We start from the raw sequence: 27,880 nt of genomic DNA on the forward strand, positions 1-27,880 counted from the left end.
TGTTCATTTCAGTACATTTTTGCATTTTTTTTCTTGACAGACAAATTATCGCAAATTTCTCAATTTTCTCGAAAAGCTCAACATTTAGTAGAAGTGAATGTTTAGGTTCGAGGGAGTCACTTGACTTTCGCTGATGTTCTTTAAAAAAAAAAGGATTTTCTTTTCTTTATCATTTGTCAAAAATTTAATTTGGGCTATGCATTTGATGCATAATTTTGGCTTTTTTTTTATGAACCCAGCTATGAGTAAAGACGCTCTGCGTACATTGATATACCAGGTTGAGCGACGTACTGAAGGAAGGATTTAATTTGCTATAAACGAAGTGTGCGAGATCGCTTAGCTTGGGCTAAGCTTTCAAAACGTCATTGTATTCAATGTTCATTTGGAAGATTTACTACCATAGTTGTTCGAGTATAAACCCCTGCCCCCCCCCCTCCAAATCATACAGCATTTTACAACAAGTCATTTATCCGATTTATTTATGAATAAATTAGGATAAATTATCACTTGGGAGAAGTTTCAACTTTTGTCTGTTTATAAGGCCCCCCCCCTCCCAATTTTTCGTCAATTTGTCGTTTTCCCGGAGGGATTTATACTTGGACAACTTCGTTAATTATTTATATGCATAACTATTCATTTTGGTATATGCCATTTCTGCAATCTGCAATTTGCTTTGGTATTGTTTTATAACCATAGGACTAACATGTATACCTTCCCAGTTATACCGTAATCATAGTTAAAATGACTGAAGATTTTTATATATTCTTAACAAGTTTGGACGTTCCTTAGCCCATGCTAACTACTGTTTCCTCTCGTACGCGAACGCGTTTGGGTCTATCCGATATACAAATCTACAAAATTAGCTTTATCTTAGCCTGTACGTGTAGTAGCGTGAACATTATATTTTTCTGTTGCATGATCGTATTCGAAGCCCAAACCAACATTCTCGCTTTGGTATTTAGATGTCAACCTTTTCTCGGTGCATTGGTACATGTACGTGCTTTATAACGTAGCGTCGCAACAACTTTTTACCCTCATGACTTGTAGTCATGATAACTTCTACAAAATGTCATCTTAAAATGCTTTTTAATTATCAAATTAGCAACAAAAATTAAACGATTTACTGTGCTTTAGTTGATAATAATAATAATAATAATAATAACCATCAGCGTATTCAGTATGGTAAATAAAAAAGTATTACTAGATTACGACAATTCTAAATACAATACAATACAATACAATACAAATGTACAATGCAACGCAACGCAACGCAACGCAACACGACGCGACACGACGTGACACGACGTGACACAAAGCGACACGACACGACACGACACAATACAATACAATACAAAAATAGAAAATAAGAATAAAATAAAGCCTGGCGAGTTAAAAATAAATGTTAAAAACAGTTCTAAATAAAGTACTGATAATTTAGCGCCCCCCCCCCCCCCATAATAATAATAGACAGACCAGCTTGAGACAATTAATGCGTTGTCAAATGTGACAGTGTGGTTCTATTTGTGGGCACATTTTAGCTATTCCAAAACTGCATTACACAATACATTTCATTGTTCAATATGCATAATTAATATGCTGGTATACCATCTCATTTTTAATGTTATTCACAGGAAATTTATTTCACTTTTTAATTTAGATAATAAACCTGTTTAATTTGATAAAAGCATGCATTCTAAGTAACTATAATTATAAATATATAATTATTATCAAAAAATTATAAATTATATAAATATAAACAGAATTAATTGCAAGCATAAAACATAATGTTTTTTTGAACGTTTTTTTTTATTTCTATATTCCTGTATCTACATTAAAAGGGTTATTTGGTTTACTGTCAAACAAAAGTAAATGTCACATTTTATTATCCTGCAAAAAAACACACAATTTCTACATATATAACAGATATATATCTAACAGGAACATCATTCATATCATTATTATGAAAAGAACCTACATCCGACATATTTAGTTCCATGTACCCGTCAAGTCTCTCCGATCCAATACTGATAAAAATTACTCTATTGCTTTACATCTATCAGACTTAAATCTGATGCATTGTACAGAGTGTATTGTATTTTATTTTTACAATTTTTTTTATTATTCTGTTTTTTGTCATGTTCTTATGATTTGGTCTTTTTTTAATTATCACAATTCCCAAAAATTTAAATAAAACAAATAAATAATAGAGTAAAATAAAATAAAATTGAGTTTAAGGCCAAAAAAACAACAACTTATGTTGCCCTCAAGTTGGAAAATTTAAAAATTGGGTCGGTCGGTCGTTTTCAAACTTGCAGTTAATTATTTATTTGTTTGTTTGTATAAAAATGTAGCTTCTGAAATCAAAATACACGTGATTCATTCAATAATTCATTTATTTATTTATTCATTAATTTCTTAATTCATCATTTATTTATTCTGTGAAAACCACAGAGACCCATTCACAGTCATGCACATTTATATAAAAATATAGCTAAAAAATAATGAATTCCAATTTAATTCCATGTTAAGCCTGCTTTACAAACTATGTATTGGTAGCCAGTGAGCTGTTGAAATTGGGAGGTGCCTGATGTTGGACAAGCAGATCCCTTGAGAGATTTTTGTTTTTACTTCAAATTATCAAATTGAGAATAAAATAATAATTTTAAAGTAGAATTGTAACAATGACAGTGTTTTTTAAAGCTTCAGTTGTTTTCTTTCACTGCGTATAAAATAGGTCTTGTTGTGTGAAATATGTCATTTGTTTGCACAAAATGCTTCTAGATGATTAAGGCCATTTAAGTTAATTCTGTTTTCGCTTTTCTACACACAACTTTCTCCTAAAGGAATCTGATATTGCAGGTGTACATGTTTCTAATATTTCGTTCCGTGTTATCGTAGCTCGTAGATGTTGCAGATATCTAATAGATTAGACAGATATTGTATACAATACGTGATATGAATATTAAAGCAACCTTTACCTAGCGTAATGGATCATCCATCAAATCACCACCTGATATGTAATTGATGTGTAGAATCGTGTACACAAGATGATTACCATGGTAACCAGCAAGTCTGTGGCAGCTCTCTTTTCTGATAAGTGTCCTGGTTAATCAAATCAAAGTGGTTTAAATAGAATTTTAGTTTGAATGAGGACTAAACTATTCCGATTATATCCTATTTGTAGCTATTATGATTCCAGGTTGAAATAAGGAAGAGATGTATCTTGCATTCCCTTACTTATTTTCCAAGGAATATGGAGATTATAATTTTTTGAATGCAAAATTATTTGCGACATTCACATTTTCATGTATTCTCTTTATTTTGCCCATTAGGACATTTTGAATCTTCAATATAACACTCAGGATTTATAATTATTTATTCTATTTTACTGTATGTCTAATATCAGGAGTTGAAACTAAAAAAATAAAGTTTCCTCTTCATTGGATGAGATAAAAATTAGAACATTATTAAAAAATCAAAACCAATGGATTTTAAAAACTCTCAAAAGCAATTTTTTGTTGACAGTATTAGAAACTTTGGCCAATTTAATCAGTTACACATTATTAAACACATTATTTTTATTCACCTATCATACATTTCAGATTAGAAATTTTCACAATCTCTGTATTAATAAAAATAACATTACGTATACTAGAATGTATCCCTAAGCTCGAATTTCTTCTTAGTGGGTGTTTTCATGTAAACTTTAGAGCAATGTAATCCTTCTTGTCAAAATTCTTGTGAATAATTTACCTATTTTTAAGTTTTTTTTTTCTGATAAAATATGAAAAATTATTTTGTCAATGCATGGTGATAAAAGTGTACTTAACTCACATGCTTTAATAGACGGTTAAGGAGCTATACAGTACATGTGCTCTTGCCAAGGTAACAAAATAACACTAAGAATTACTTGGTGATCTTGTTTCATGATGCCCTAGGGAATTTAAATAGAAATCAGATAAAATATGGACACATACAGTATTAGGAATTTGGAGGCGGCTAACATGTACACATGCACAGAAATGTCCTGAATTTGAGTTAGTACCTGTGCCTTTCAGAATTATAAATTTACGTGTCTTTAAATATTCTGCACTTTTACGAGTTAGCTGCATCAATCCCTTTTGTGCGAAGAATTCATCAAAATGAAGCACATCTGCCATTCCAAAACCGAATGTCAGTCGTGTATGGATGGATTTCGTACAAACTCGCACAATGTACATACCATGTACATACATACATTGGACATTGCCTTGATGCACATCATTTTGTTATTCAATCACAAATAATGTCTTAACAGGTCATATTCAAACTTTATATAATTATATATATCCTGTCACACATATGCATGTGTATTCATTGGACAATTCAATTCAAATGACAGCCATTTTAATGTTAATAATTCATCAAAATCAACCATTTCTACCATCCCGGAACCAGATTTTGGTTATGTATGAATGACTCACTTCAAAGTTTAGTATCTTGTTTTTTTTTCAAATCGATTCAAAATGGTCGACTGGTGGTGGTCTTAATGAATGGAGTACAAGAGTTCACGTTCTGACCGATCATGCCCAAACTTTATAAATATACATCATGTTGCACATATTTATTCATTTGATTAACTGACTCAAAATGGCTGAATTGTTTTAATGTTAAAAATTCATCACAATCTAGCATTTCTGCAATTCCGAATCTGGATCTCAGTCATGTATAAAAAGATTTTGTTCAAACTTGGTATGTACATTAAACTTTATGGGACCCCAATGCATGTTAGTTTGTTTGTCAGATCAGACTCAAAATGGTCGACTGGTGGTGGTCTTAATGTGAATGGAGTACCAGAGCTCGCGTCCTGACCGATCATACCCAAACTTTATACATATACATCATGCTGCACATATTTATTTATTTGATTATCTAACTCAAAATGGCTGAATTGTTTTAATGTTAAAAATTCATCAAAATGTATAGACAGATTTTGTTCAAACTTGGTATGTACATTAAACTTTATGGGACCCCAATGCACGTTATTTTTTTTGTCAGATCAGACTCAAAATGGCTGACCGGTGGTCATTTTGTTTTAGTGAATGCAGTTTTGAAGCCAAATATCTGACTTTCTTATGTACAAACTTGATATATTTCTTAAAGTTGATAACTGACATGAACTGTGTAATGCATTTACTTGATTTTTGTCATTTATTTAGTGGAACACACTTTACACTCAGCTAAAATTAACAAGTTAGCTGCGTACATAAAATGATGCATTCTCATTGCTCAATGGATGCTACATGTTTGTATGTACAGCCTGATGAATATCATAAATGTACTCTTATCTAATCGAATCAGAACAATGAACAAAAAAACAAGCAGACAAAAAAAAAACTGTTTGAACTAGCAATGATGTTTAGTATTTTCCTGCTTTCGGATAGTTTGACTAAAACCAACTCAATGAAATGTTTTCGTTAAAAAAATTCAGGTCAAGACTCTTCGTTCCTCTAGAACAAAACATTCAATTTTTCTTTTCTAATCGTAAACACATACACTGCTAATTATTGCATACTGTGGAATACTTTATTTTCGCTGGAATTAATTTTCGCTGAAAAGACTTTTTGGGCGTTTTGTATGGAATTTATTTTCACTGATTTTTGATGAGTTTAATGTGAAATATAGGAAAAAAAGTTTATTCGCTGGATTTTATTTTCACGGAATCATCCCTTCAGCGAAAATAGCGAAAATAAATTCCAAGCGAAAATAAAGTATTCTACAGTAAATTCTGGTTTGGGAAGTTGATGCCAGGGGCTAGTAGTTATAGTGTATGTACCCATGGACGTACTAGAGATGAACGCTGCACGGTGTTTACTCGCTTTGATGTATGTGCGTTGCCACCTCCAGATTACTGTTAATCCAGATCGTGTCTGCATAATTTCCTGTCCACGGGAAACGATTGCGAACACGCCGAATTATAGCTCGGTTCATCTTCATTTTGTCCCGAACGCCCCCCAACGATCTGTTTACGATCGTCAAGAAAAAACAAAATGGCGACGAACTGGCAACAGAGAAAGTTTGGTTTCGGTTCGGATTTTGTTGATCCCGATATTTTAGAACTAGACTGATAATGATTTTGATATTGAAGACATTTAAACTGTCGACTCAGCCGTCCCTGAAGAGGACAATCAGCAGTATTGTTTATGTGGCGAGGCAAACGATGACCAAATGAACGTGAAAGCTAATGTTAAAGAAGTCCATGTTTAACATCGAATTACGGTGACTGAACTTTTCCGAACATTTCAAGCTATGTGCCATCTGTAAATTTCACTTGAGTTGAACATCGGATAAAAAAATCATCATCCGCTTACACCGGGTTTACTGGCAATATTAAATTAAAATTGTTAACAAATGCAGAAGATCGGAACAAACATGCTCGTAAACTTGCCTAAACTGCGTTAAACCTTCGATTTACACTTAACATTGCACCAGCTCACGGGCAAAGTCTGTATTTATTTTTTTTGACCCAATATAATATAAAATTTAAGATTCGAATCTTGTCGTGAAAAATCAAAACTAAGATCGGACGGCAACTCAGCCAAGATGAAAGTACGTTTGCCTATTCATAAATTTAAGATGAGTACAATAGAAAGACAATGTGTCTTATCAGGTGTGAATCATCGTGCAGCGTCCATCTCTAGTACGTCCATGATGTACCTCACTGTTTTTCTCTAAATACCAGTCAATGCTTATAATAACTGTTATTATTATACATCTGTCACCGTAACGCCATACAGTGTGCTGTAATTTTGCAGTATTTTACGAGGTATTTTCATCCTACCATATAAGGAAATGCGAATTCCAAATATGGAATTATTACGCGCGTAAGTGTCCTCTAATAATAAAAACAAACATGGCTGCCATTAGGGTTTGACCAGACTCCACACAAAGAAATTTGCTGATTCTGTTCTAAACTTTTTGGATTTCGGCATTCCTATGATGTATCCTTGAAAGGAAAAGATGTATAATAATAAGGTAATAAGGTATTCTCTAAATACCAGTCAATGCTTATAATAACTGTAATTATTATAGTAGAAAGAGGTATACAGATAATATTTAATATTTTTCCAGTGTACTTCTTATATTTTAGTTTTCTTATTTTTTGTTGTTGTTGCTACTTTTAGATGTTTTTTGTTGTTGTTATATTTTGTTATCTTAGTTCATGTAACTTAATTTCTTTTTGTCTATCAAAAGTTTTTTTTTCATAAGTCTTTGAGTGAAATGTATTTTTTATTTGGTGCAGCTTCTAGTTTACATAGTGAGCCCCTGTTACAAAAGGGAAGCAATAAATAAATAAATAAATAAATAAATAAATAAATAAATAAATAAATAAATAAATAAATAAATAAATAAATAAATAAATAAATAAATAAATAAATAAATAAATAAATAAATAAATAAATAAATAAATAAATAAATAAATAAATAAATAAATAAATAAATAAATAAATAAATAAATAAATAAATAAATAAATAAATAAATAAATAAATAAATAAATAAATAAATAAATAAATAAATAAATAAATAAATAAATAAATAAATAAATAAATAAATAAATAAATAAATAAATAAATAAATAAATAAATAAATAAATAAATAAATAAATAAATAAATAAATAAATAAATAAATAAATAAATAAATAAATAAATAAATAAATAAATAAATAAATAAATAAATAAATAAATAAATAAATAAATAAGGTTATTATGAGAATACCTCAAAGTATGCACTCAGACACCTCATCACCTCGCGCCGGTCGATACTCCAGCTGTACTGTCTTTGTGGATAATTTGAGGTATTCTCGTAATAATCTCATATTATAACATTTTAATTATGCGAGAGACAAATATTCACAAATTTCACAAATCAGTGAAAATCATGAAAGTTTGTAGCAATAAAATTGACATTGGGATCCTAAACAACTTCAAATCATGATATTTCCAGCAGCGAAAATAAAACTGTATTCACAGTATAATTATTATTCACTGTTTCGGATGAGACTCATCTCTAAGGAAGTCAACATGCTGTCTCATCAAGATCACGACTTTCAGTGTGACAGAATCTGCTTGGATGCTTTGTGGTTATTCCTGATTCACAGCACATGAATAATTGAACCTGTGAACTGGTGAATTGAATCTCAAGTGGGTTTATTATGCTGCATTGCACTCAAGTGACGTGCTTTATAACGAATTGTAATCCATTCATTTATTGGACCATGAACAAATGCTAATTTTTGGTGGTAGCTAAAACTGTTAACCAGAACATTTGATTTTTTGATTGGTTTGAATTTTGAGTGTTTTTTAGTCGGTGAAAAATATTATTCTTGAATGAAAGATGTCAATTATCAATGAGATAATTTAAATCAATTGTACGATAAGAATGTTGCAATCAATTGCAAGATGGTGATGTAGCAAAAACTATTAAAATTGAAAGAATTATTTTGTGTGAAAGTTGCTTTCTCTTCTAGGTTCTGATACCCATGGTTTAAATTATTTAATTATAAATAATAATAATAACTTTATTGACGTTATTCATTTTGTATAGAACATAGTCAAATACTATTCTAAGAAACAAAACACAAATAAAAAAAAAAAAAAATGATGAAAATAAATATACTATTAACACTGGTTTAGAAAATGGCACTTTCGTTAATATAAATATTACCGGTAGTACCACATCTTTCAAACATTATATCATCCGCTTTTGAACATTTGCATACACTGTCTCTACTTTTTCATTGCTCTCTGTGGTTCCACATGGATGGGTAATACTTTCTAAACTGATAGAATAATTCCACCCCATGTATTGAATCCTGTGTGAGAATACTGAGTATCTCTGTTATGAATTTATAACAGTTTGATGTCTGAACCATATATATTAACATCCTTACTGCAATTCAAGATAATCCGTTTCCGATAATAAACTGAACTTTCAAGCGTACATTCAAATGTTACAAATGTAGAGATGCTATAATTAGCTCAGTGCATCAGCTGTTGAGTTGACAATTACGTTTTTTATTTGAGACAAATGAATGCGATGCATGTTAATGAATTTTAATGTCTTAACACCTGCATAAACTACTACGATAGTGTATTTAAATCATCCATACAAATGTCATTTATGGTCAATTAAAAGGTTTCCACCATTCCTAGGAATTGTGTCATTGTGGGACATACCTGTGAAACTAAAGTTTGTATTCTCAAAAGCATACCTAGCTTTAAGTCATATTTTACTAATTAATACTTAGTGAAAACCTAATTGATGTATATTGCCAATGAGGGGGGAGGGGGCTCACCGAATCCCACCTAAGCTGCACTAAAGCAACGATAACTAACAGAGAAAAGTGAACAAAAAACCCCCAAAAAACGTATCAGAATAGTAAAAATGCATGAATAAAAGTATAATCATCATCACTGTATAAAAATGGGTTAAAATTAGTCAATGAGATGTCCTGGTAGATGTAGCATGACTACAACTACAATGATATATGGTAGAAGCAGTGTGACTGCAACTACAGAGTACAGGTAGAAGCAGCGTGACTGTGACTACAGAGTAATGGTAGAAGCAGCATGACTGCGACTACAAGGTAGTTACCGAATAACTGTAACTACAGGAATGTTAGATGGTAGAGGTAGTTCTACTGGTAGATACATTGGTATTGTACTACAAAGAATTTATTAGTATATGTAGGTAGCAAAGCTACAAGATAGAAATGGCGAGCACCATAACTACAATGGTAAAATGAAGTGATGGTGAAAAGTAGGTATTTCAAAAACAGTACTAAAGAAAATATAAAAACAATAGAATTAAAAATATGCATAAATTAAAACAGTTATCTTGAGGGGGGGGGGGGAGGATTGCCTTAAGGAAGAAAGCAAAGCCCCCAAAATGATGCCAATTAAATAGGAAATTGGCAGAGTGACCCCCAAGTTCCGAAAACTACTGCTGAAAATTATTTAAAAAAAAAAAAAAATAAAAAAAAAAAAAAATGTACGTTGGACTAGTTGTTGAAACTCTCTGAAAAGTGTATATATTTGTATCAAATTTCTGAAGACAGATATGAGCAAAACTGAGAACAAAAAAAGGCTAGGCATATGCAAACACCATAATTACGAGTTGTAGGCTAATTAATTAGCATTTTCATGTTTGGTGACGTTAATTACAATGGGAAGGGAAGTTATTTCCAAAGAGATTTATTTATATATGAAAAATGTACAAGTTTGAATTTGTAAGTTGCTGAAGTGTAAATTGTTTTTTGAAACAACAAACATAATCTTAAAACCACCTACTCTGGGGGTGGATGTCCGGGCATTTTCATCGCCTGTCGAAAACTCTGAGAAAACTGTATTTCGGAATAGTTGTTAAGACTCATCTGAACTGTGTAACAAGATTACCTCTAAATGTGCAACGTATAAAAATTTTGTTGTTCAAAATTGTCTTGATTTGTGTTCCACAGCAGCTCGCATAGACCCCTAATATGGTACACCGATTGCTAATCTTAGCAACCTAGAACATTCTGTGACATACCTCTGCCTCTGAGAATAGCTGTGGTGAATTAAATCTCAATTATTCATTGTAGATTCTGTCTGTGAACACATTTTGCACTGCCATTTCAACTTACCGATAGTTGCATTACTAGTATACTCATAAGCAAGAATATACATGTACATTTTATTTTGCTTCAGTGCCCTTGAGTGGAGAGAAATCATGAAAACTATACCATTCTCATCAGATGCTAATACGCTCATGATTCACGATAGCTTATTCCTCTTGTATTATTTATAGTGAAAACCTTACTTGCCTTTCACGAAAGGAATAAGCATTCACTGAAAAAGCCTACCTAGCATTCTTTTCTTTTGTATTTAGGATAGGATAGGATAGGATATTTTATTTGGAACGTACACAAAAACAATGCTTGAGTAAAGTCCAATATAAAAAACATAAAGTAACACAACTAAAATAATTTTAAAATCTGAAAAATAAAATTAGCTAAAATACTACAAACATATTTGTCTACACTTGAGAAAACATTAATAAACAATTCACTATTTGGTAAGGTTTGATAATCAGATGAGTATTTATGATGTTGAAAGCCTCCCTAGCATTCTTTTCTATTGTACTTAAATTGATGATGAAAGCCTACCTAGCTTTCTTTTCTATTGTACTTAAATTGATGATGAAAGCCTCCCTAGCATTCTTTTCTATTGTACTTAAATTGATGATGAAAGCCTACCTAGCTTTCTTTTCTATTGTACTTAAATTGATGATGAAAGCCTCCCTAGCATTCTTTTCTATTGTACTTAAATTGATAAAAAAAGCCTACCTAGCTTTCTTTTCTATTGTACTTAAATTGATGATGAAAGCCTCCCTAGCATTCTTTTCTATTGTACTTAAATTGATAAAAAAAGCCTACCTAGCTTTCTTTTCTATTGTACTTAAATTGATGATGAAATCCTCCCTAGCATTCTTTTCTATTGTACTTAAATTGATAAAAAAAGCCTACCTAGCTTTCTTTTCTATTGTACTTAAATTGATGATGAAAGCCTACCTAGCTTTCTTTTCTATTGTACTTAAATTGATAAAAAAAGCCTACCTAGCTTTCTTTTCTATTGTACTTAAATTGATAAAAAAAGCCTACCTAGCTTTCTTTTCTATTGTACTTAAATTGATAAAAAAGCCTACCTAGCTTTCTTTTCTATTGTACTTAAATTGATGATGAAAGCCTCCCTAGCTTTCTTTTCTATTGTACTTAAATTGATGATGAAAGCCTCCCTAGCATTCTTTTCTATTGTATTCTGTAGTGCATTTTCGTTACAAGGTATAATTCTGAGATAGCCTCCATTTCTCGAAAATAATCTACATAGCTCACTGTGTGTCTGTCCACTGTGTGGGATTAAAATTCTGTATTATTTTTATGAATTATTATAGCCCACCACTTATATAAAGTAATCATTTAATCACTGGATATCTTGAATCATTACTGTCACCATAACAACAAGTCTAGCAACTATAGTGTCTATGTCTGTAAAGTATTTGGAGTTAATGCTACTGCACGAATAGTACATTTTAGATAATGGGGTTATCTGCATTCCAATATGACGGCTGTACATGCGCAAAAAAAAAACCACTATATCACAATGTCGCAAGGAAATCTCTGAACAACGCTGTTTTCGGGGTTGAACTACATCACAGAACGTTTTACATTGCTAAGATGCAGATCACTGTACCATATATTTCTATTATGTGCATGTGTGGATGGGTTGAGGTTAGGAGAATTAGAATTGATCATCATTTACCTCCATTATGTGACTACATGTGTGGATGGGTTGAGGTTAGGAGAATTAGAATTGATCATCATAGGTATCTCCATTATGTGACTGCATGTGTGGATGGGTTGAGGTTAGGAGAATTAGAATTGATCATCATAGCTACCTCCATTATGTGACTGAATGTGTGGATGGATTGAAGTTAGGAGAATTAAAAAAAAAAATCTTTAGAAAAAAAGCTCTTATACTGACAAGTAAGCTCACCAGAAACAATAATGTTTTGGTTTGCCTGGATATATAATGTACATGTATTCCTGAGCAGATTTTATGAAAACCCCTTGGTGATTCACATTAATTAATTAATTAATTGCACTGTCAGTAAAATTAATTTGTCATTCCTAATGACTAGTTAATGACAGTTACAACATGATAGCATATCAATAGATTAGTTGAGTCCTCTTTGCAGGGCCTTATATTTGTGCTGTTTTGGGTTATACCAATAGTTTATTTCCTTGATGTTTTTGTTAATGTTTAATATTATACAATATTTAAAACAATAAATACTGCAAAGTATTTATATAGCAGTACGGCGATCTTATAAACAGAGGCATAGTGGATGTTGATGAGTGCATATTTTTCTGTATTCTCCTTATTATTAACCTTGTTGTTTTACATCATTTTGCTTTTGTAATAATAATTTAATGAGAAATAACAGCCCAACGTGATAGCGTAAAAAAAGTTTGGTGCTGTAAGAACATTTGTATTCAAGGTGGGACTCTATTTCTATCACACGTCTGATGTAAATAAAAGGAATTTAGTATTCGAATATGAAGTAAATGTGATGCATCCATTATCTTTTGGAACATGTTCATACCGCATTTTACACACTGACAAATTTTGATTGTTTTCAGTGTTAGATGTATGATAAATATTAACGTAAAATCTGCATTAGAAGCCACATTTTTATGTGTAGATGCTCTAATAGAAGCCACATTCCCTCTGTTGCATTGTACCATTTTAATAAAACCCGCAGTTTTTAGTACAGATTTTACAGTAATATTCAATTGGTCAAATTGGTTAGAAATTCTAATTTTGATCAATGGTAGAGACCCTGCGTTGAAATTCTACTTGTGTTAAACATCATACCAGCACTCTGCAACTGCAGGCTAAAAAATTCTCTGTAGAACATTACTTTTAGAAAAAGTGGGTTTGTGTTTTCAAACATAGAGAACTGAAAATATAATTTTTTTTTTTTTTTTAAATTAAACTCCCAAGGAAACCACATTAACATGAAAACACATACATGTATGAGTAGCTTGCTATGCATCAGTAGACATAGCATCAAACAATCAGATATACATTATGTATGCAACATCATATTCATTGGGCATAATAAAAATGACTTTGTTGTCATATGATTTTGATGACTACCAGCAGATTTTATAATAGACAGCTCTGCAAATCCGTTTTATTGTTCAATAAAATATTAGTTCCTGTACTGAAAGGAAATTAAATACTCTACTTTTACTTTTTGTGTATTATGTTGACTTGCATGGTAATCCACAAAAGAATATAGTGGTAACATATGTTCAACTTATATTTGATGAAAAGTTTAAATTTGGTTGCAGGGTTTACTTTATGGGACAATTGACTTATGACCCCTAGAGGTCACACATCCTGGTACTTTCTAGGTATATTGTATACCAGGATATTGAGTGTAATGCCTATTGATAAATGTTATGTACTGTTTACACCATACTGAATACATTCTGTTCTGTATTTATTTTCTAAGACCAAATAGAAAGACATAAAACAGTCCTGTCCAGACCCTATGTTCTTTTCAACACCTGGATTTTCATCTATGAGTACTATACACTATTGTTATCATACCCATACTACTTAGACTTCTCAGTAGAACCTGTTATGGAGACACCTTGAATGCAGCAGTAGTGATTACAGTGTGAATATTTCACTATACTGAAATTATTGATCAGAATTGTTTGTTTTTCCGTGAGAAGGATGAAAAATTCACATGACTGAGATAACTGACAAATTGATTGTGGAAAATTATTGTGCGAGTTGTATTGGACATATAAACTCAAGATTGCGATTGAGCTCTCAGAAATCCAAAGAGTACAGTTTGGTAATAAGGTGTCATCCTTGAATAGATTCATTATGTCCTTCCCTGAGTGGATATAGTGCTGTTATGAAGAGCTAATGATGGTAAAGTACTTTTAATATCCGTTTTTATTTTATAGTCTTCCCACAGTCTTGTTTCAAATCAAGAAAAAAAAAAGCATTGTTCAAAAGTACTATACACCCCGCCCCATGATATTGTTAGAATTAGTAAATATAGGTAGAAGCAGTTTGACTGCAACTACAGGCACATGTAGAAACAACGTGACTGAAACTACAAAGTTAGAAAAACAGCATGACTGTAGCTAGGGATTATTTGGTAGAGGTAGCTCTACAGGTAAAAGCAGTGTGACTGCAACTACAATAAAATCAGTTACTGTAAAATACTTTATTTTTGCTATTTTCACTGAAGGAATAATTCAATGAAAATAACATACCTTTCTTCCTATATTTTAAATTCAACTCGTCAAAAATCGGTTAAAATAAATTCCATACAAAAACACCCAAAATGTCTTTTCAGTAGTTTACAGTAGATAGATTGCTGATTGTGTGAGAATTTTGCAATGTTGTCTAATATGCAATTTTTTTTGCATAATACATATATATCATAAATATGCATCTAGCATGTATGAACTATTTCTTGTAAAAAAAAAAAAAAATAGGTCCATTATCAAAATGTCTTTTTGGCCAAAATCATATGTTGCCAAGAATTGTGGTGACGTGACAGTTTTTTTTTTAAAGAATAAAAACTTTAACATAGAGTAACCGAATTTCAAAAATATACAGTGATTCGTACTTGTTTTTAAACCTAAAAGTTGATGATGAATGTCTGAATCAAAAATTTATTATTATAATTTTTTCTTGTATATAATAGTTTGAATACACACAAACCTTACAAGGGCTGCACCTAAGCTGATGAATATCATGATATACAGCTGATACAATAAACCAATCATTGAATTTGTCAGCGTAATTTCCTCTCGTAGTAATTATTCATTTTCCATAAATTTATTTCATTTCCTCCGATTCTAATTTCCTGGCTTTAAAATATTACAACTGGCAATTATGAGTTACTACCTGTGAAATTACTGGATTTCAACGGCATTAGGTTACGCAGTAAAATAACAGGATTGATCATTTGCTCTACTCGTATGGAGAACATTTTCAAATCAACTGATTTTAAAATAAAATCTTTGATCACCTTCAATTTTTCTTAGCAACAACTGTGATGCAACAATTTAGACATTTTTGTGTATTATCTAGAATTTCTTCATAAATTTTCAACCATATTGTCACATGCTTTTATTGATGCAGTTCTTGATCTAAGTTTTGTGAAGAATATTGTAAAAATTACACAAGTTTATTTTTGTGGTTACAGATGAATTTGTTTTTCAAAGATTTAATGAATATACAACAATATATCTATTCAGGGTTCATTCCATGTTTGTGTAGATATTGCACATATTTGATAATTGTAGCTGTCAGAAAATTAATTTAAAAACCTCATATTGATGACTAACATTTTGACAAATTAGCAATTTATTTATTACCGGTATTAATAGTTCAGTGCAAGGGCCAACCCCTACAATAATTTGCCCTGTAACATTACACTGTGGATGAAATTGACATTTTTTGATCCTGATTATTCAAGAAAAAATTGTATACATTATTCAGAGCAGTAAAGCTAAAGCGGTATAAAATATGTATTAATTTCATAATTATTCATTAAATATTTGATATGCTTTGTTCATTTAATGTTTGTTCTCCCAGACCACCTGTTAATCAATGGTGAAGTGTTCATCAACAAAATGTTGTTTAAAATATGCTAATAAGTAAATATGAAAATCAATATGCAAATTGTATGCTAATACGTAAATATGCAAAATGGATGCTAATAAGTAATTATGCAAATCGTATGCTAATAAGTAAATATGCAAATTGTATGCTAATAAGTAAATATGCAAATCGTATGCTAATAAGTAAATATGCAAATCGTATGCTAATAAGTAAATATGCAAAATGGATGCTAATACGTAAATATGCAAAATGGATGCTAATAAGTAAATATGCAAAATGGATGCTAATAAGTAAATATGCAAAATGGATGCTAATAAGTAAATATGCAAATCGTATGCTAATAAGTAAATATGCAAATCGTATGCTAATAAGTAAATATGCAAATTGTATGCTAATACGTAAATATGCAAAATGGATGCTAATACGTAAATATGCAAAATGGATGCTAATACGTAAATATGCAAAATGGATGCTAATACGTAAATATGCAAAATGAATGCTAAAACGTAAATATGCAAAATGGATGCTAATACGTAAATATGCAAATCGTATGCTAATAAGTAAATATGCAAATCGTATGCTAATAAGTAAATATGCAAATCGTATGCTAATAAGTAAATATGCAAATTGTATGCTAATAAGTAAATATGCAAATTGTATGCTAATACGTAAATATGCAAAATGGATGCTAATACGTAAATATGCAAAATGAATGCTAATACGTAAATATGCAAAATGAATGCTAATACGTAAATATGCAAAATGGATGCTAATACGTAAATAGGCAAAATGAATGCTAATACGTAAATATGCAAAATAGATGCTAATAAGTAAATATGCAAATTGTATGCTAATACGTAAATATGCAAAATGGGTGCTAATACGTAAATATGCAAAATGGATGCTAATACGTAAATATGCAAAATGGATGCTAATACGTAAATATGCAAAATGATGCTAATAAGTAAATATGCAAAATGTATGCTAATAAATAAATATGCACTAAGAGGTTAACCCTTCGTGAGGTCTAATTTGCTTCTGTCAACAACTGTGATGCAACAATTTTCAATAATTTCTTTGTTAATTTTCGGCTATATTGACACAAGAATTCACTGATGCAGTTCTTGCTGAAAATTTAAAAAAAAAATGAAAGTTAATTTGTGTGATTACAGTTGAATTTTGTATTCAAAGATTTAATAAATACACAACAATATTTCTATTCAGGCTCCATTCTCGTTTTGTGTAGTTATTGCACATATTTGATAACAGTAGCTGTCAGAAAATTAAATTAAAAAACCTGCTGTCTGATGTGTTACTTTTATCTGTTATTGACGACTAACATAATGCAAACATTTTGACAAATTAGCAATTTAATTCTGATTGATTATTAATAGTTCAGATGCAAGGGCCAACCCCTACAATAGTTTGCCCTGTAACATGAATAACTTTTACCACTGTGGATGAAACTGACATTTTGTGTGCCTGATAACTCAAGAAAAAAATGTATACATTATTCAGAGCAGTAAAGCTGGAGTGACATAAAATATGTATTAATTTCATAATTATTCATTGAATATTTGATTTGCTTGAATAACTGTATTTGGTTCAACTAATGTTTGTTCTCCCAAACCACCTGTCAATCAATGGTGAAGCTTTCTTAAAAAAAATGTTGTGCTGTTTAAAATATTTTTTTTTTACTTTGCCCTTATCAAAGAATAAAATGAAACCATATTAAGGGCAAAATGTCCGCGTCGTCGCCGTTGTCGTTGTTGTTGTCATTGTCGTTGTCATGGTTAATAATTGTTAATGTGTGCACAATAATTTTACTAATTCTATTCCAGACTTTATCAAACTTGGTCACCTAATTCATCAGTATAAAATCTTCCCTTAGTTCGAACGACAGATGTCAAGTGTGAAAATATCATGCAAAAATTGAGAAAGTATAAAACACATTTTGACTGTTTCTATTTGACTGATCACTGGTGATACACATTCAAAGGTCACTGGTCCCAGTGGGAATATGCATTGTTGTGTGTGTTCAATGAAGTAAATCATTTATCTTGTAATATTATCATTGGGAATGTATCTCTCAAATCCCATGGGAATACAAGACTGGGTTTCAATGCCCACTCATGGAGAGAGTTGTTGCACAGTCTAAACAGTCAAACCTACCAATAAAATGTTAACAGAAAACAAGATGTCAGATAATCAATATAAACACTCCTATGAATTGGGTGCCAAACTTTTGATCAAGATCTGAAGCCAATAGAATACTACTTCTGTTTAGTCCAAAGTTATCAAAACAAAAACAATGCAAAAATACATAAAAAGCAATACCGGTACGTTGCATCCACATTTTGAAAGGAAAATTTTACTCAAAAACATTTATTATGTATTTGACAGATTATTTGTGTTGAAGTATGTAAATTTTGAAAATCAAAATTCACAGGAATTTGTTTCAGCTATTGTAACAAAATTATAGATATTTTATAATACAAATTTAAAAACACTCTTCACAGATCGCAGTGTTTGAGGATGTAGATTCTCGGGAGACAACAGTACTGTTGATAACATGATAGTTATTCCTAGAGGGCGTTTTTTTTTACTTTTTAAATAATACAGTAGTCACACAATGAATATAATAAGGCAGTTCATATTTGTCTCAGTGAATCATTAATTTTTGACAGATACCTATACAAAATACTAGGGCAAAAGCCAGCTAAGATTTGCCGTTATCTTGCATGTTTTAAGATTCCATTCACGTCTAAATGCAGCACTTTTTTTCTGAGATGATTTATACTAAAATATCTGAATTACTTTGAATAAAGCTGGAAATTATGTCCCTTAAAATAATTAAACAAATGTTTAGGGCACCAATGTTTTTTTGGTAGACTGCTTTCCCACTGCTGTTTCAATCCTAAAACTTGTTTGTATTCAAAATTAATTATGACAATGCATATTCATATTAAAACAAATTATGATAAAGGAAATAATATCTTATCATATGAGTGATTGTCTGCTGGCATCCGTCATCCATGTAAACTTTTTACTTTTTCAACTTCTTCTTGGAAACTACAAGTCTGAATGCTTTGACACTTGGTGTATATGTACCTTGCATAGACCTCTCTTAGATTTGTTCATTTCATGATGATATCTTCAATTCTCTAATTTTGGTGAATATTTTTGGTAAAAAGTGATATTTACGACTTTTTGTCGAAAACAGCAAGTTTGATTGCCTTGATACTACATATATAGGTACTATTTGTGGACCTCTCTGAGATTTGTTCATTTTGTGGTGATATCTTTATTTCTCTAATTTTGATGAATATTTTTGTAATTTGTGGTAAAAAGTGATATTTTCGACTTCTTTCTGAAAACCATAAGTCTGATTGCTTTGCTATTATATATTTAGGTACTACAGGTATACCTCTCTGAGATTTGTTCATTTGATGACAATTTCTCTAATTCTCTAATTTTAATGATTATTTTTGTCATTTTTGGTAAAAAGTAATATTTTCCAATTCTTGTTGAAAACAGCAAGTCCGATTGCTTTGATATTATAAATATTGTTCATTTTCTTATATCTTCAGTTCTTTAATTGAAATGTGTATTGCTAACAGTAGAGCTATCTTAGCCGACAGGCTGCTTTTTTTTAACAATATGCTCATAAGTATATGCTAATGAGTAAATATGCAAATTTAATGCTAATAAGTAAATATGCAAATTGTATGCTAATAAGTATATATATATATGTTGATGATAAGAGGTTCATCCTTTCTGAGGTATAAATTCATTTATTCAATTTTACTTTAATTTCTTTTTTAAAATTTGAATGAATTGGACATAATTTACACTATTCTAAAAAGTTTATTTTGTGGAAAAAAAAAGTACAGCTTTATTTTATGGAAAATAACACTGCATCAGACGTAATTTATAATTATTGGTCTGTGCTCCTTGTCTGCATGGTTTTCCCATGAGATACTATGCAGACCCTGCATAATTTAACAGATGTATTTTGCTGTATGCAATGAACTATTGTATCTTGACAAGATCCTATTTATCAAGTTTTCAACCATTCAAATCATAATTGATTAGAAATAATAAATTAAATGAAATAATTATAGAAAATTGCAATTATTGGAATTGTTGTCTATAAATACCAGCCTTTAAATAGTTTATTTTTTTTAAAGATCAATGATGCTACATACATGGTTCTGTAAACTTTATATCGAAAGATAACATCGGATCCATACTGTTAGTACAGAGCTTAAATACTAATGTATTGCAATGTTTGTCCATGCTTTTATCAGTCTGCCAGTGTGTCTACTAACTTGTATGCATCAACTGTAAACCGATAGAAAGTTGCATGTTTCCTCGTTTCTGTGGCATTTGTGAAGACACCTGTCGTATGACCCCGGAGACATTTTCGCTTTTAGAATATTTCACAACTTTCACTGATTCACAAAAACTTGCCACTTGCAGATTTACAATGTCCACAGATGGTTCCATTAAAACTACTTAAAATTGAAAAAAAAAAATTAAGAATAAATTTTGAGTGTGTTAATTAATTGTGCATTACTTTAGAAATGTAAAAATTCTAACATTCAGTTCAGTTAAATTGTATCGATAGGACATTGTGATGAAATTGAGATTATGAATGGTGTCACAAAGGATTACATGCATATATTATACCCCAATATTTTTCGTTATTCAGCTTGGGAAAAGTGATGTAATTGCCTTACAAGTCAGACTCATAGTAATTCGGCTCTAATATCAAAAGTATTTTTTCCTCAACTGAATGAAAAAAAAAGAAATATTGAGAATAATATTATTATCCCATTCACAGGCCAAGTTGTCGATTTCTTGAAATGAATTTCAAATTATTTATTTTCTTATCTTTCTTTGTGAATGTTTTGAAGAATATACATGTATTAATTCATGCACTGAACAGTCACTCTCCGGGCTTATAGGTTCTAGATTCAAACCCTTTTTGAGCCTGGTCAGTGTCGCTAAATTTGTGATCTCTGACCGTTTTGTGGAAATAAATGATGGGGATTTCATTTGGATGGTAATATAATATTCAGAACTTGGTATAGATTTTCGTTTTAAGGATACCTTTGTGGAATTGATTTTTGCCAGACATTGAAAAATAATAAGGACAATTTAGATCATGAACAAAACCATATATGTCCTGGTGAACAAACATGCCATTTGAGCTTAAGCCTGTCTCTAGTGGCACGCATGTTTCCTCATTCAATTATTAATAAACTGATGTGGGTGTAACGAACATTATTGAGTATGTTGTGTATTTTCTAAAATTCCTACTCATTCTAATATTGTATTTTACAGCAAAACTACACAGATGATGATGAGCCAATTGAAATCATGTCAAGAGAAGATAGAGGTGAAAAAAATGTTTTTTTTGATGATGGAAAACGAAGAATTGGTGAGAAAAAACATTTGCTGTTATTTGGTTGACCCTCAGTTGATACATTGTTTATTAGAAAGTTGTGCCTTGCACATGCTACTTCTTTCTAAATGTGCAACACATACTTAATTTGTACCTGCACATGGTTGATCTCACTACATATACTTATCTCAGAACTCGCATGCTTAATAAGCATTCAGCTCTTCCACAACCATAAATTTATGCGTGCTTAGCACATTCAAATATTTCACATTTCTCACATGCTATTGACATCATGCCCAGGTACATGAGCATGTTGGAATACCATGTACATGCCAAAGCTGCATGCCATTCCGCATGGTTCATGGTGGCATGCAAGTTTTTACAGTGACAGCCTCTATACTGTTATAAGTAGAATAGTGCAAATTTCTACATGAAGACATTCTGGTTTATGCTCAAATGCCAAAATTAGACAAACCCTTCCTTCAAAATGTTTATAATATTAACAACGTTCAATTTAAACCTGCCAATTCTTAGAAAATTTCAGAGATTTCCTGTTTAATCATTTGAATTGCAAATTTAATTTCTGTCACCGACCATTGATTCAGAAAAATATGTCATGGTTGGTGAGATCCAAGCAAAAAATGTGACTTTTTAGGAAAGACGCTAAAAACTTTTGTTTAGACAGCATGCTGCTCAATTGGAAATTTACGATCAAAATGATGGATTGTTTACATTATGGGAAATTTTTTAAAGCAGTATGTGCCAAGAAACGCGTAAAGTCACAAGTTGACACCTTGAGCTGAATCCTCAACACCTTTTGCAGTGGTTGTTAAATGCTGATGGCATTGACACAGTTTAAAGAAACACTGGCACCAATTGTCTCACGACGTCTGTTTAACGGCTAATTAAATGCATGTAGTAACTATTCATTAGATATTTCCTTTCAAAATTACCACTTAAAAAACAATAAAATTCGTTGGGAGCCATCCCATTACCTGTCAATATTGTGACCTACTGAGTCAGGAGTCAATGTATAATTTATCATATTTTTTTATCAAGATTGGTAACCAATAGAAAACTATAGAAAAATACCTTATTAAAATATAGCGCCAAGATTTTTAAAGGAAAACTATTGTTGGTTCCAACATTGATGAAGAATTAAATACTGTTGACATTAATACATAAAAAAAATATGATGTTGTTGAAAGAATAATGAATATTAATAATAGTATTCATTATGACCATAAAGAAATTACATTATTTTCTCCTTTGGTTTGTTAATAATGACATTTTTTTTGCTTTGTTTTTATTATATTGTTACATTTGTTTATATTATATAATACCAAGTGGTTAAAGCAGTGCTGGACTCTCAACCATTTCACCACCAGAATTTGAATCAATTTTCAGTTTTTAATCAAAAAATCTGGCTTTTTTGTCCCAATCTTCTGAAGGAAAGTGCAGACTATAAATGGGACTATTTTGTGAATTTGTGGTGAAAAGGTTGATAAAAGCAGTATTGATGTATCTGATATCATGTTTAAGTAGAGATTGCTCTGTAATGTTTATTCCATTTTCAAATATTATTTTCTGTGAATCACAGATTTCGTTCTTGTGTACGAGGAAGAACATCTGACAGAAAAACAACGAAGAAAGAGAGAAGAGAAAGACAGAGAAAGGAGAGAGAAAGGCAAAAAAGTTGTTGACACTGATGAACAGCATGATCAATGGCGACACAAATTCTTGGATAACCTGAAGAAGATTGGGTTAGACCTGGAGGAAGATATAATCGAAGGCGACAAAAAGACCATATTTTATGTAAAGTTACATGCACCATGGGATTTGTGTTGTTTTTTTGCTGAGGAGCTGAATTTCAGAGCGCCATTGCAGGTAAGGATATAAATTAGATGCAGTGCCTTTAATAGTAAAGCAGGTGTTTACTGGACCCACAGGGCTTTCCAGGAAGTAATGGCAGCTCATATTTCTTATATCTCAGTATGTCTTGACCTGAAATAGGTGGGGTGCTGAAGCAATTTATAGAGATATATAATGCTATCTAATATAAATACACATTTTAAAATCATGTAATTTTATTGTTGAAGGGGCATCCATGTTTCCCCATTTGGTAAAGGTAATCTGAACTCGGCATTTAAATAAGTAAATTAAGGTAGAAGCCTACTTGTAATTTTTTGTGAAAATTGGTCATAAATTGGTTTATTATGTGCAACCATGGACCAATTGTTCCATGGCTCAGAAAAATAACAATTTTGTGTGTGTTACAGTGACATGTTTTGAGAAACCTGTCCTAATATTTTTCAAAAATTGCTATTTTTAGAACAATTCCATAGAACACAATGTTAAAAATTGCATTTTTCAATACTTTTTAAAAGCCCGATTTTTAAAATAATTCAGTACAACAAAATGTACCCCATCATTAACAATATATGATTTTTTCCAACCCATGTCACCAGTCTACAATTTAAGATATGGCATAATATGTCTGCCAGAGGAGCTTGTGGTAAAAGCAATATAGTGCTGCCAAAATGGCCACTATACACTAAAATACATCATTCTCTTGAAAATTAGGTTGTTGTGACCCCCAACTTTTTTTTTTAAGTCAATATCCTCATTGCTTTGAAGTACAATTTTTGATTAAATAAATAAGTAGGCTTCTACCTTAAAATATGAAAAAAATTATTTGTTCAAAATGGGAATATGGGGCAGTTATGCTACCATGTGCACACAGAATATATGCTTCCACTTGGAGGTGTTATGCTGTGACATGGGAGCAGTATGCTGCCTCATGGAGCAGAATATAGGGATGCTATACTATCTCAAGGAAGTGTTATGCCGCCCATCATTGAAGCGCTATACTATACTGAAAAACATGTCTTTTTCACTAGCATGTCATTTTAGCTAATTTAGCTAAATTTTGCTAAATTAAGATGTCGCTAATTTAGAATAAAGTATATTCTCACAATGAGATTGTTGGCACTTTAGCTAAATTAAGATTCTGTTAATTTCATGCATTGAGTCAAATTCGCAGGAAAGTGATATGTTGCCTAATGGAGGCGCTGTGCTACCTCAAGGAGGCACTATGCTGTCACATGGAAGTTGTGTGCTGTCACATGGGGCAAAAGATTGCCTTAATGGGGGTGCTATGTTACCTCAAGGAGGTGCTATGCTGTCACATGGCAGTTGTATGCTGTCACATGGGGCAAAAGATTGCCTAAATGGAGGCGCTATGTTACCTCAAGGAGGTGCTATGCTGTCACATGGCAGTTGTATGCTGTCACATGGGGCAAAAGATTGCCTTAATGGAGGTGCTATATTATCTCAAGGAGGTGCTATGCTGTCACATGGAAGTTGTGTGCTGTCACATGGGGCAAAAGATTGCCTAAATGGAGGTGCTATGTTACCTCAAGGAGGTGCTATGCTGTCACATATGGAAGTTGTGTGCTGTCACATGGGGCAAAAGATTGCCTAAATGGAGGCGCTATGTTACCTCAAGGAGGTGCTATGCTGTCACATATGGAAGTTGTGTGCTGTCACATGGGGCAAAAGATTGCCTAAATGGAGGCGCTATGTTACCTCAAGGAGGTGCTATGCTGTCACATATGGAAGTTGTGTGCTGTCACATGGGGCAAAAGATTGCCTAAATGGAGGCGCTATGTTACCTCAAGGAGGTGCTATGCTGTCACATATGGAAGTTGTGTGCTGTCACATATGGAAGTTGTGTGCTGTCACATGGGGCAAAAGATTGCCTAAATGGAGGCGCTATGTTACCTCAAGGAGGTGCTATGCTGTCACATATGGAAGTTGTGTGCTGTCACATTTGGAAGTTGTGTGCTGTCACATGGGGCAAAAGATTGCCTAAATGGAGGCGCTATGTTACCTCAAGGAGGTGCTATGCTGTCACATATGGAAGTTGTGTGCTGTCACATATGGAAGTTGTGTGCTGTCACATGGGGCAAAAGATTGCCTAAATGGAGGCGCTATGTTACCTCAAGGAGGTGCTATGCTGTCACATATGGAAGTTGTGTGCTGTCACATATGGAAGTTGTGTGCTGTCACATGGGGCAAAAGATTGCCTAAATGGGGGTGCTATGTTACCTCAAGGAGGTGCTATGCTGTCACATATGGAAGTTGTGTGCTGTCACATGGGGCAAAAGATTGCCTAAATGGAGGTGCTATGTTACCTCAAGGAGGTGCTATGCTGTCACATGGCAGTTGTATGCTGTCACATGGGGCAAAAGATTGCCTAAATGGAGGCGCTATGTTACCTCAGGGAGGTGCTATGCTGTCACATATGGAAGTTGTGTGCTGTCACATGGGGCAAAAGATTGCCTAAATGGAGGCGCTATGTTACCTCAAGGAGGTGCTATGCTGTCACATATGGAAGTTGTGTGCTGTCACATATGGAAGTTGTGTGCTGTCACATGGGGCAAAAGGTTGCCTAAATGGAGGCGCTATGTTACCTCAAGGAGGTGCTATGCTGTCACATATGGAAGTTGTGTGCTGTCACATGGGGCAAAAGATTGCCTAAATGGAGGCGCTATGTTACCTCAAGGAGGAGCTATGCTGTCACATATGGAAGTTGTGTGCTGTCACATATGGAAGTTGTGTGCTGTCACATGGGGCAAAAGGTTGCCTTAATGGAGGCACTGTGCTACCACAAAGAGGCGCTATGCTACTTAATGGAGGCGCTATGCTTTCACATGGAAGTTGTATGCTGTCACATGGGGCAAAAGATTGCCTTAATGGGGGTGCTATGTTACCTCAAGGAGGTGCTATGCTGTCACATGGAAGTTGTGTGCTGTCACATGGGGCAAAAGATTGCCTAAATGGAGGCGCTATGTTACCTCAAGGAGGTGCTATGCTGTCACATGGCAGTTGTATGCTGTCACATGGGGCAAAAGATTGCCTTAATGGAGGCGCTATGTTTCATCAAGGAGGCGCGATGCTACCTCAAGGAGGCGCTATGCTGTCTCATGGAAGTTGTGTACTGTCACATGGGGCAAAAGGTTGCCTTGATGGAAGCGCTATGCTACCTCAAGGAGGTGCTATGCTACCTCAAGGAGGTGCTATGCTGTCACATATGGAAGTTGTGTGCTGTCACATATGGAAGTTGTGTGCTGTCACATGGGGCAAAAGGTTGCCTTAATGGAGGCACTGTGCTACCACAAAGAGGCGCTATGCTACTTAATGGAGGCGCTATGCTTTCACATGGAAGTTGTATGCTGTCACATGGGGCAATGTTTTAATTACCACGGTAGTTGAGAAGTTGAATAAAGGTATTAATTGTATGTAACAATATAATTTCATTTGAGAAATGTTGATTATGTAATGTTTAATTCTGTTGTAGGCTCATTCAAATCCCAGTAGCAATTGGTCAGAAAAGCTCTTGTCTAAAGTGCATATTCCCAACATTATGGCTCAAGAAGTCCCCAATACCCCAATGGATTATTTCACATGTACATTTAAAAAGAATAAACTAGATAGGTAAGTACTTGTTAATTCAAACAGACTGTCTCTGTCTCATTTTCATTATAGTCGCCTCATCTACTGCCAGAATTGAATGTAATGATCGATAGCTAGGAATGGTGGCAAAGGTTGGCCACCCACAAATTACATTTTTATACATATAATTTTTTACATTCAGGTCAGGAATCTTTGATTATCTAAAGTGTATATTTTGCTGTTTGGCATTCAAGATGTTGATTTGTCTTGGAAGTCTTTAATTATTTTAGTAATCTGTGCAGCTACATTTGTCAATCACATTATTGCAAACTGACCTGTAGGGATAGTAATAAAAAGGGTAATAATTTTGTATTCATAAAAATATTTTTGTTTCTAACCATCATGTTGGGAAAAAATATTCATGTTTCTGGTTATTGTGTCCAGTCAAAAATATTTACATTTCTGGTTAATGTCAGCTTTTTAGCTTCGCTGTCGACTTTGAGTGACTATGAGTGATTGTTCGTCATTGTCGTTCGTGTCAACTTTTTACTTATTCGACTTCTTCTTGAAAACTACAATTCTTATTGCTTTGATACTTCGTATATATGTACCTTGGGCAGACCTCTCTTAGATTTGTTCTTTTCGTTGTATCTTCAATCCTCTAATTTTGATGAATATTTTTAGAATTTTTGGTAAAAAGTGATATTTTTGACTTCTTGTTAAAAACCACAAGTCTGATTGCTTTGATATTATACATATAAGTACTATAGGTA

General features: G+C 32.4%; 1 protein-coding gene across 1 annotated transcript in view; it reads left to right on the forward strand.

Moving 5' to 3' along the window:
* LOC102802078 (anoctamin-7-like) overlaps positions 1 to 27,880 on the forward strand; it is a 54,927-nt gene that overhangs the window by 6,616 nt on the left and 20,431 nt on the right. Inside the window, exons 2-4 of the mRNA XM_085508332.1 lie at positions 21,590 to 21,686; positions 23,251 to 23,537; positions 27,013 to 27,149. Coding sequence (XP_085364458.1) covers positions 21,590 to 21,686; positions 23,251 to 23,537; positions 27,013 to 27,149 — 521 coding nt within the window. The remainder of the gene's footprint in view (positions 1 to 21,589; positions 21,687 to 23,250; positions 23,538 to 27,012; positions 27,150 to 27,880) is intronic.

Source organism: Saccoglossus kowalevskii, chromosome 15, assembly GCF_978046115.1.
Source record: "Saccoglossus kowalevskii chromosome 15, keSacKowa6.1, whole genome shotgun sequence".
NCBI lineage: Eukaryota > Metazoa > Hemichordata > Enteropneusta > Harrimaniidae > Saccoglossus > Saccoglossus kowalevskii.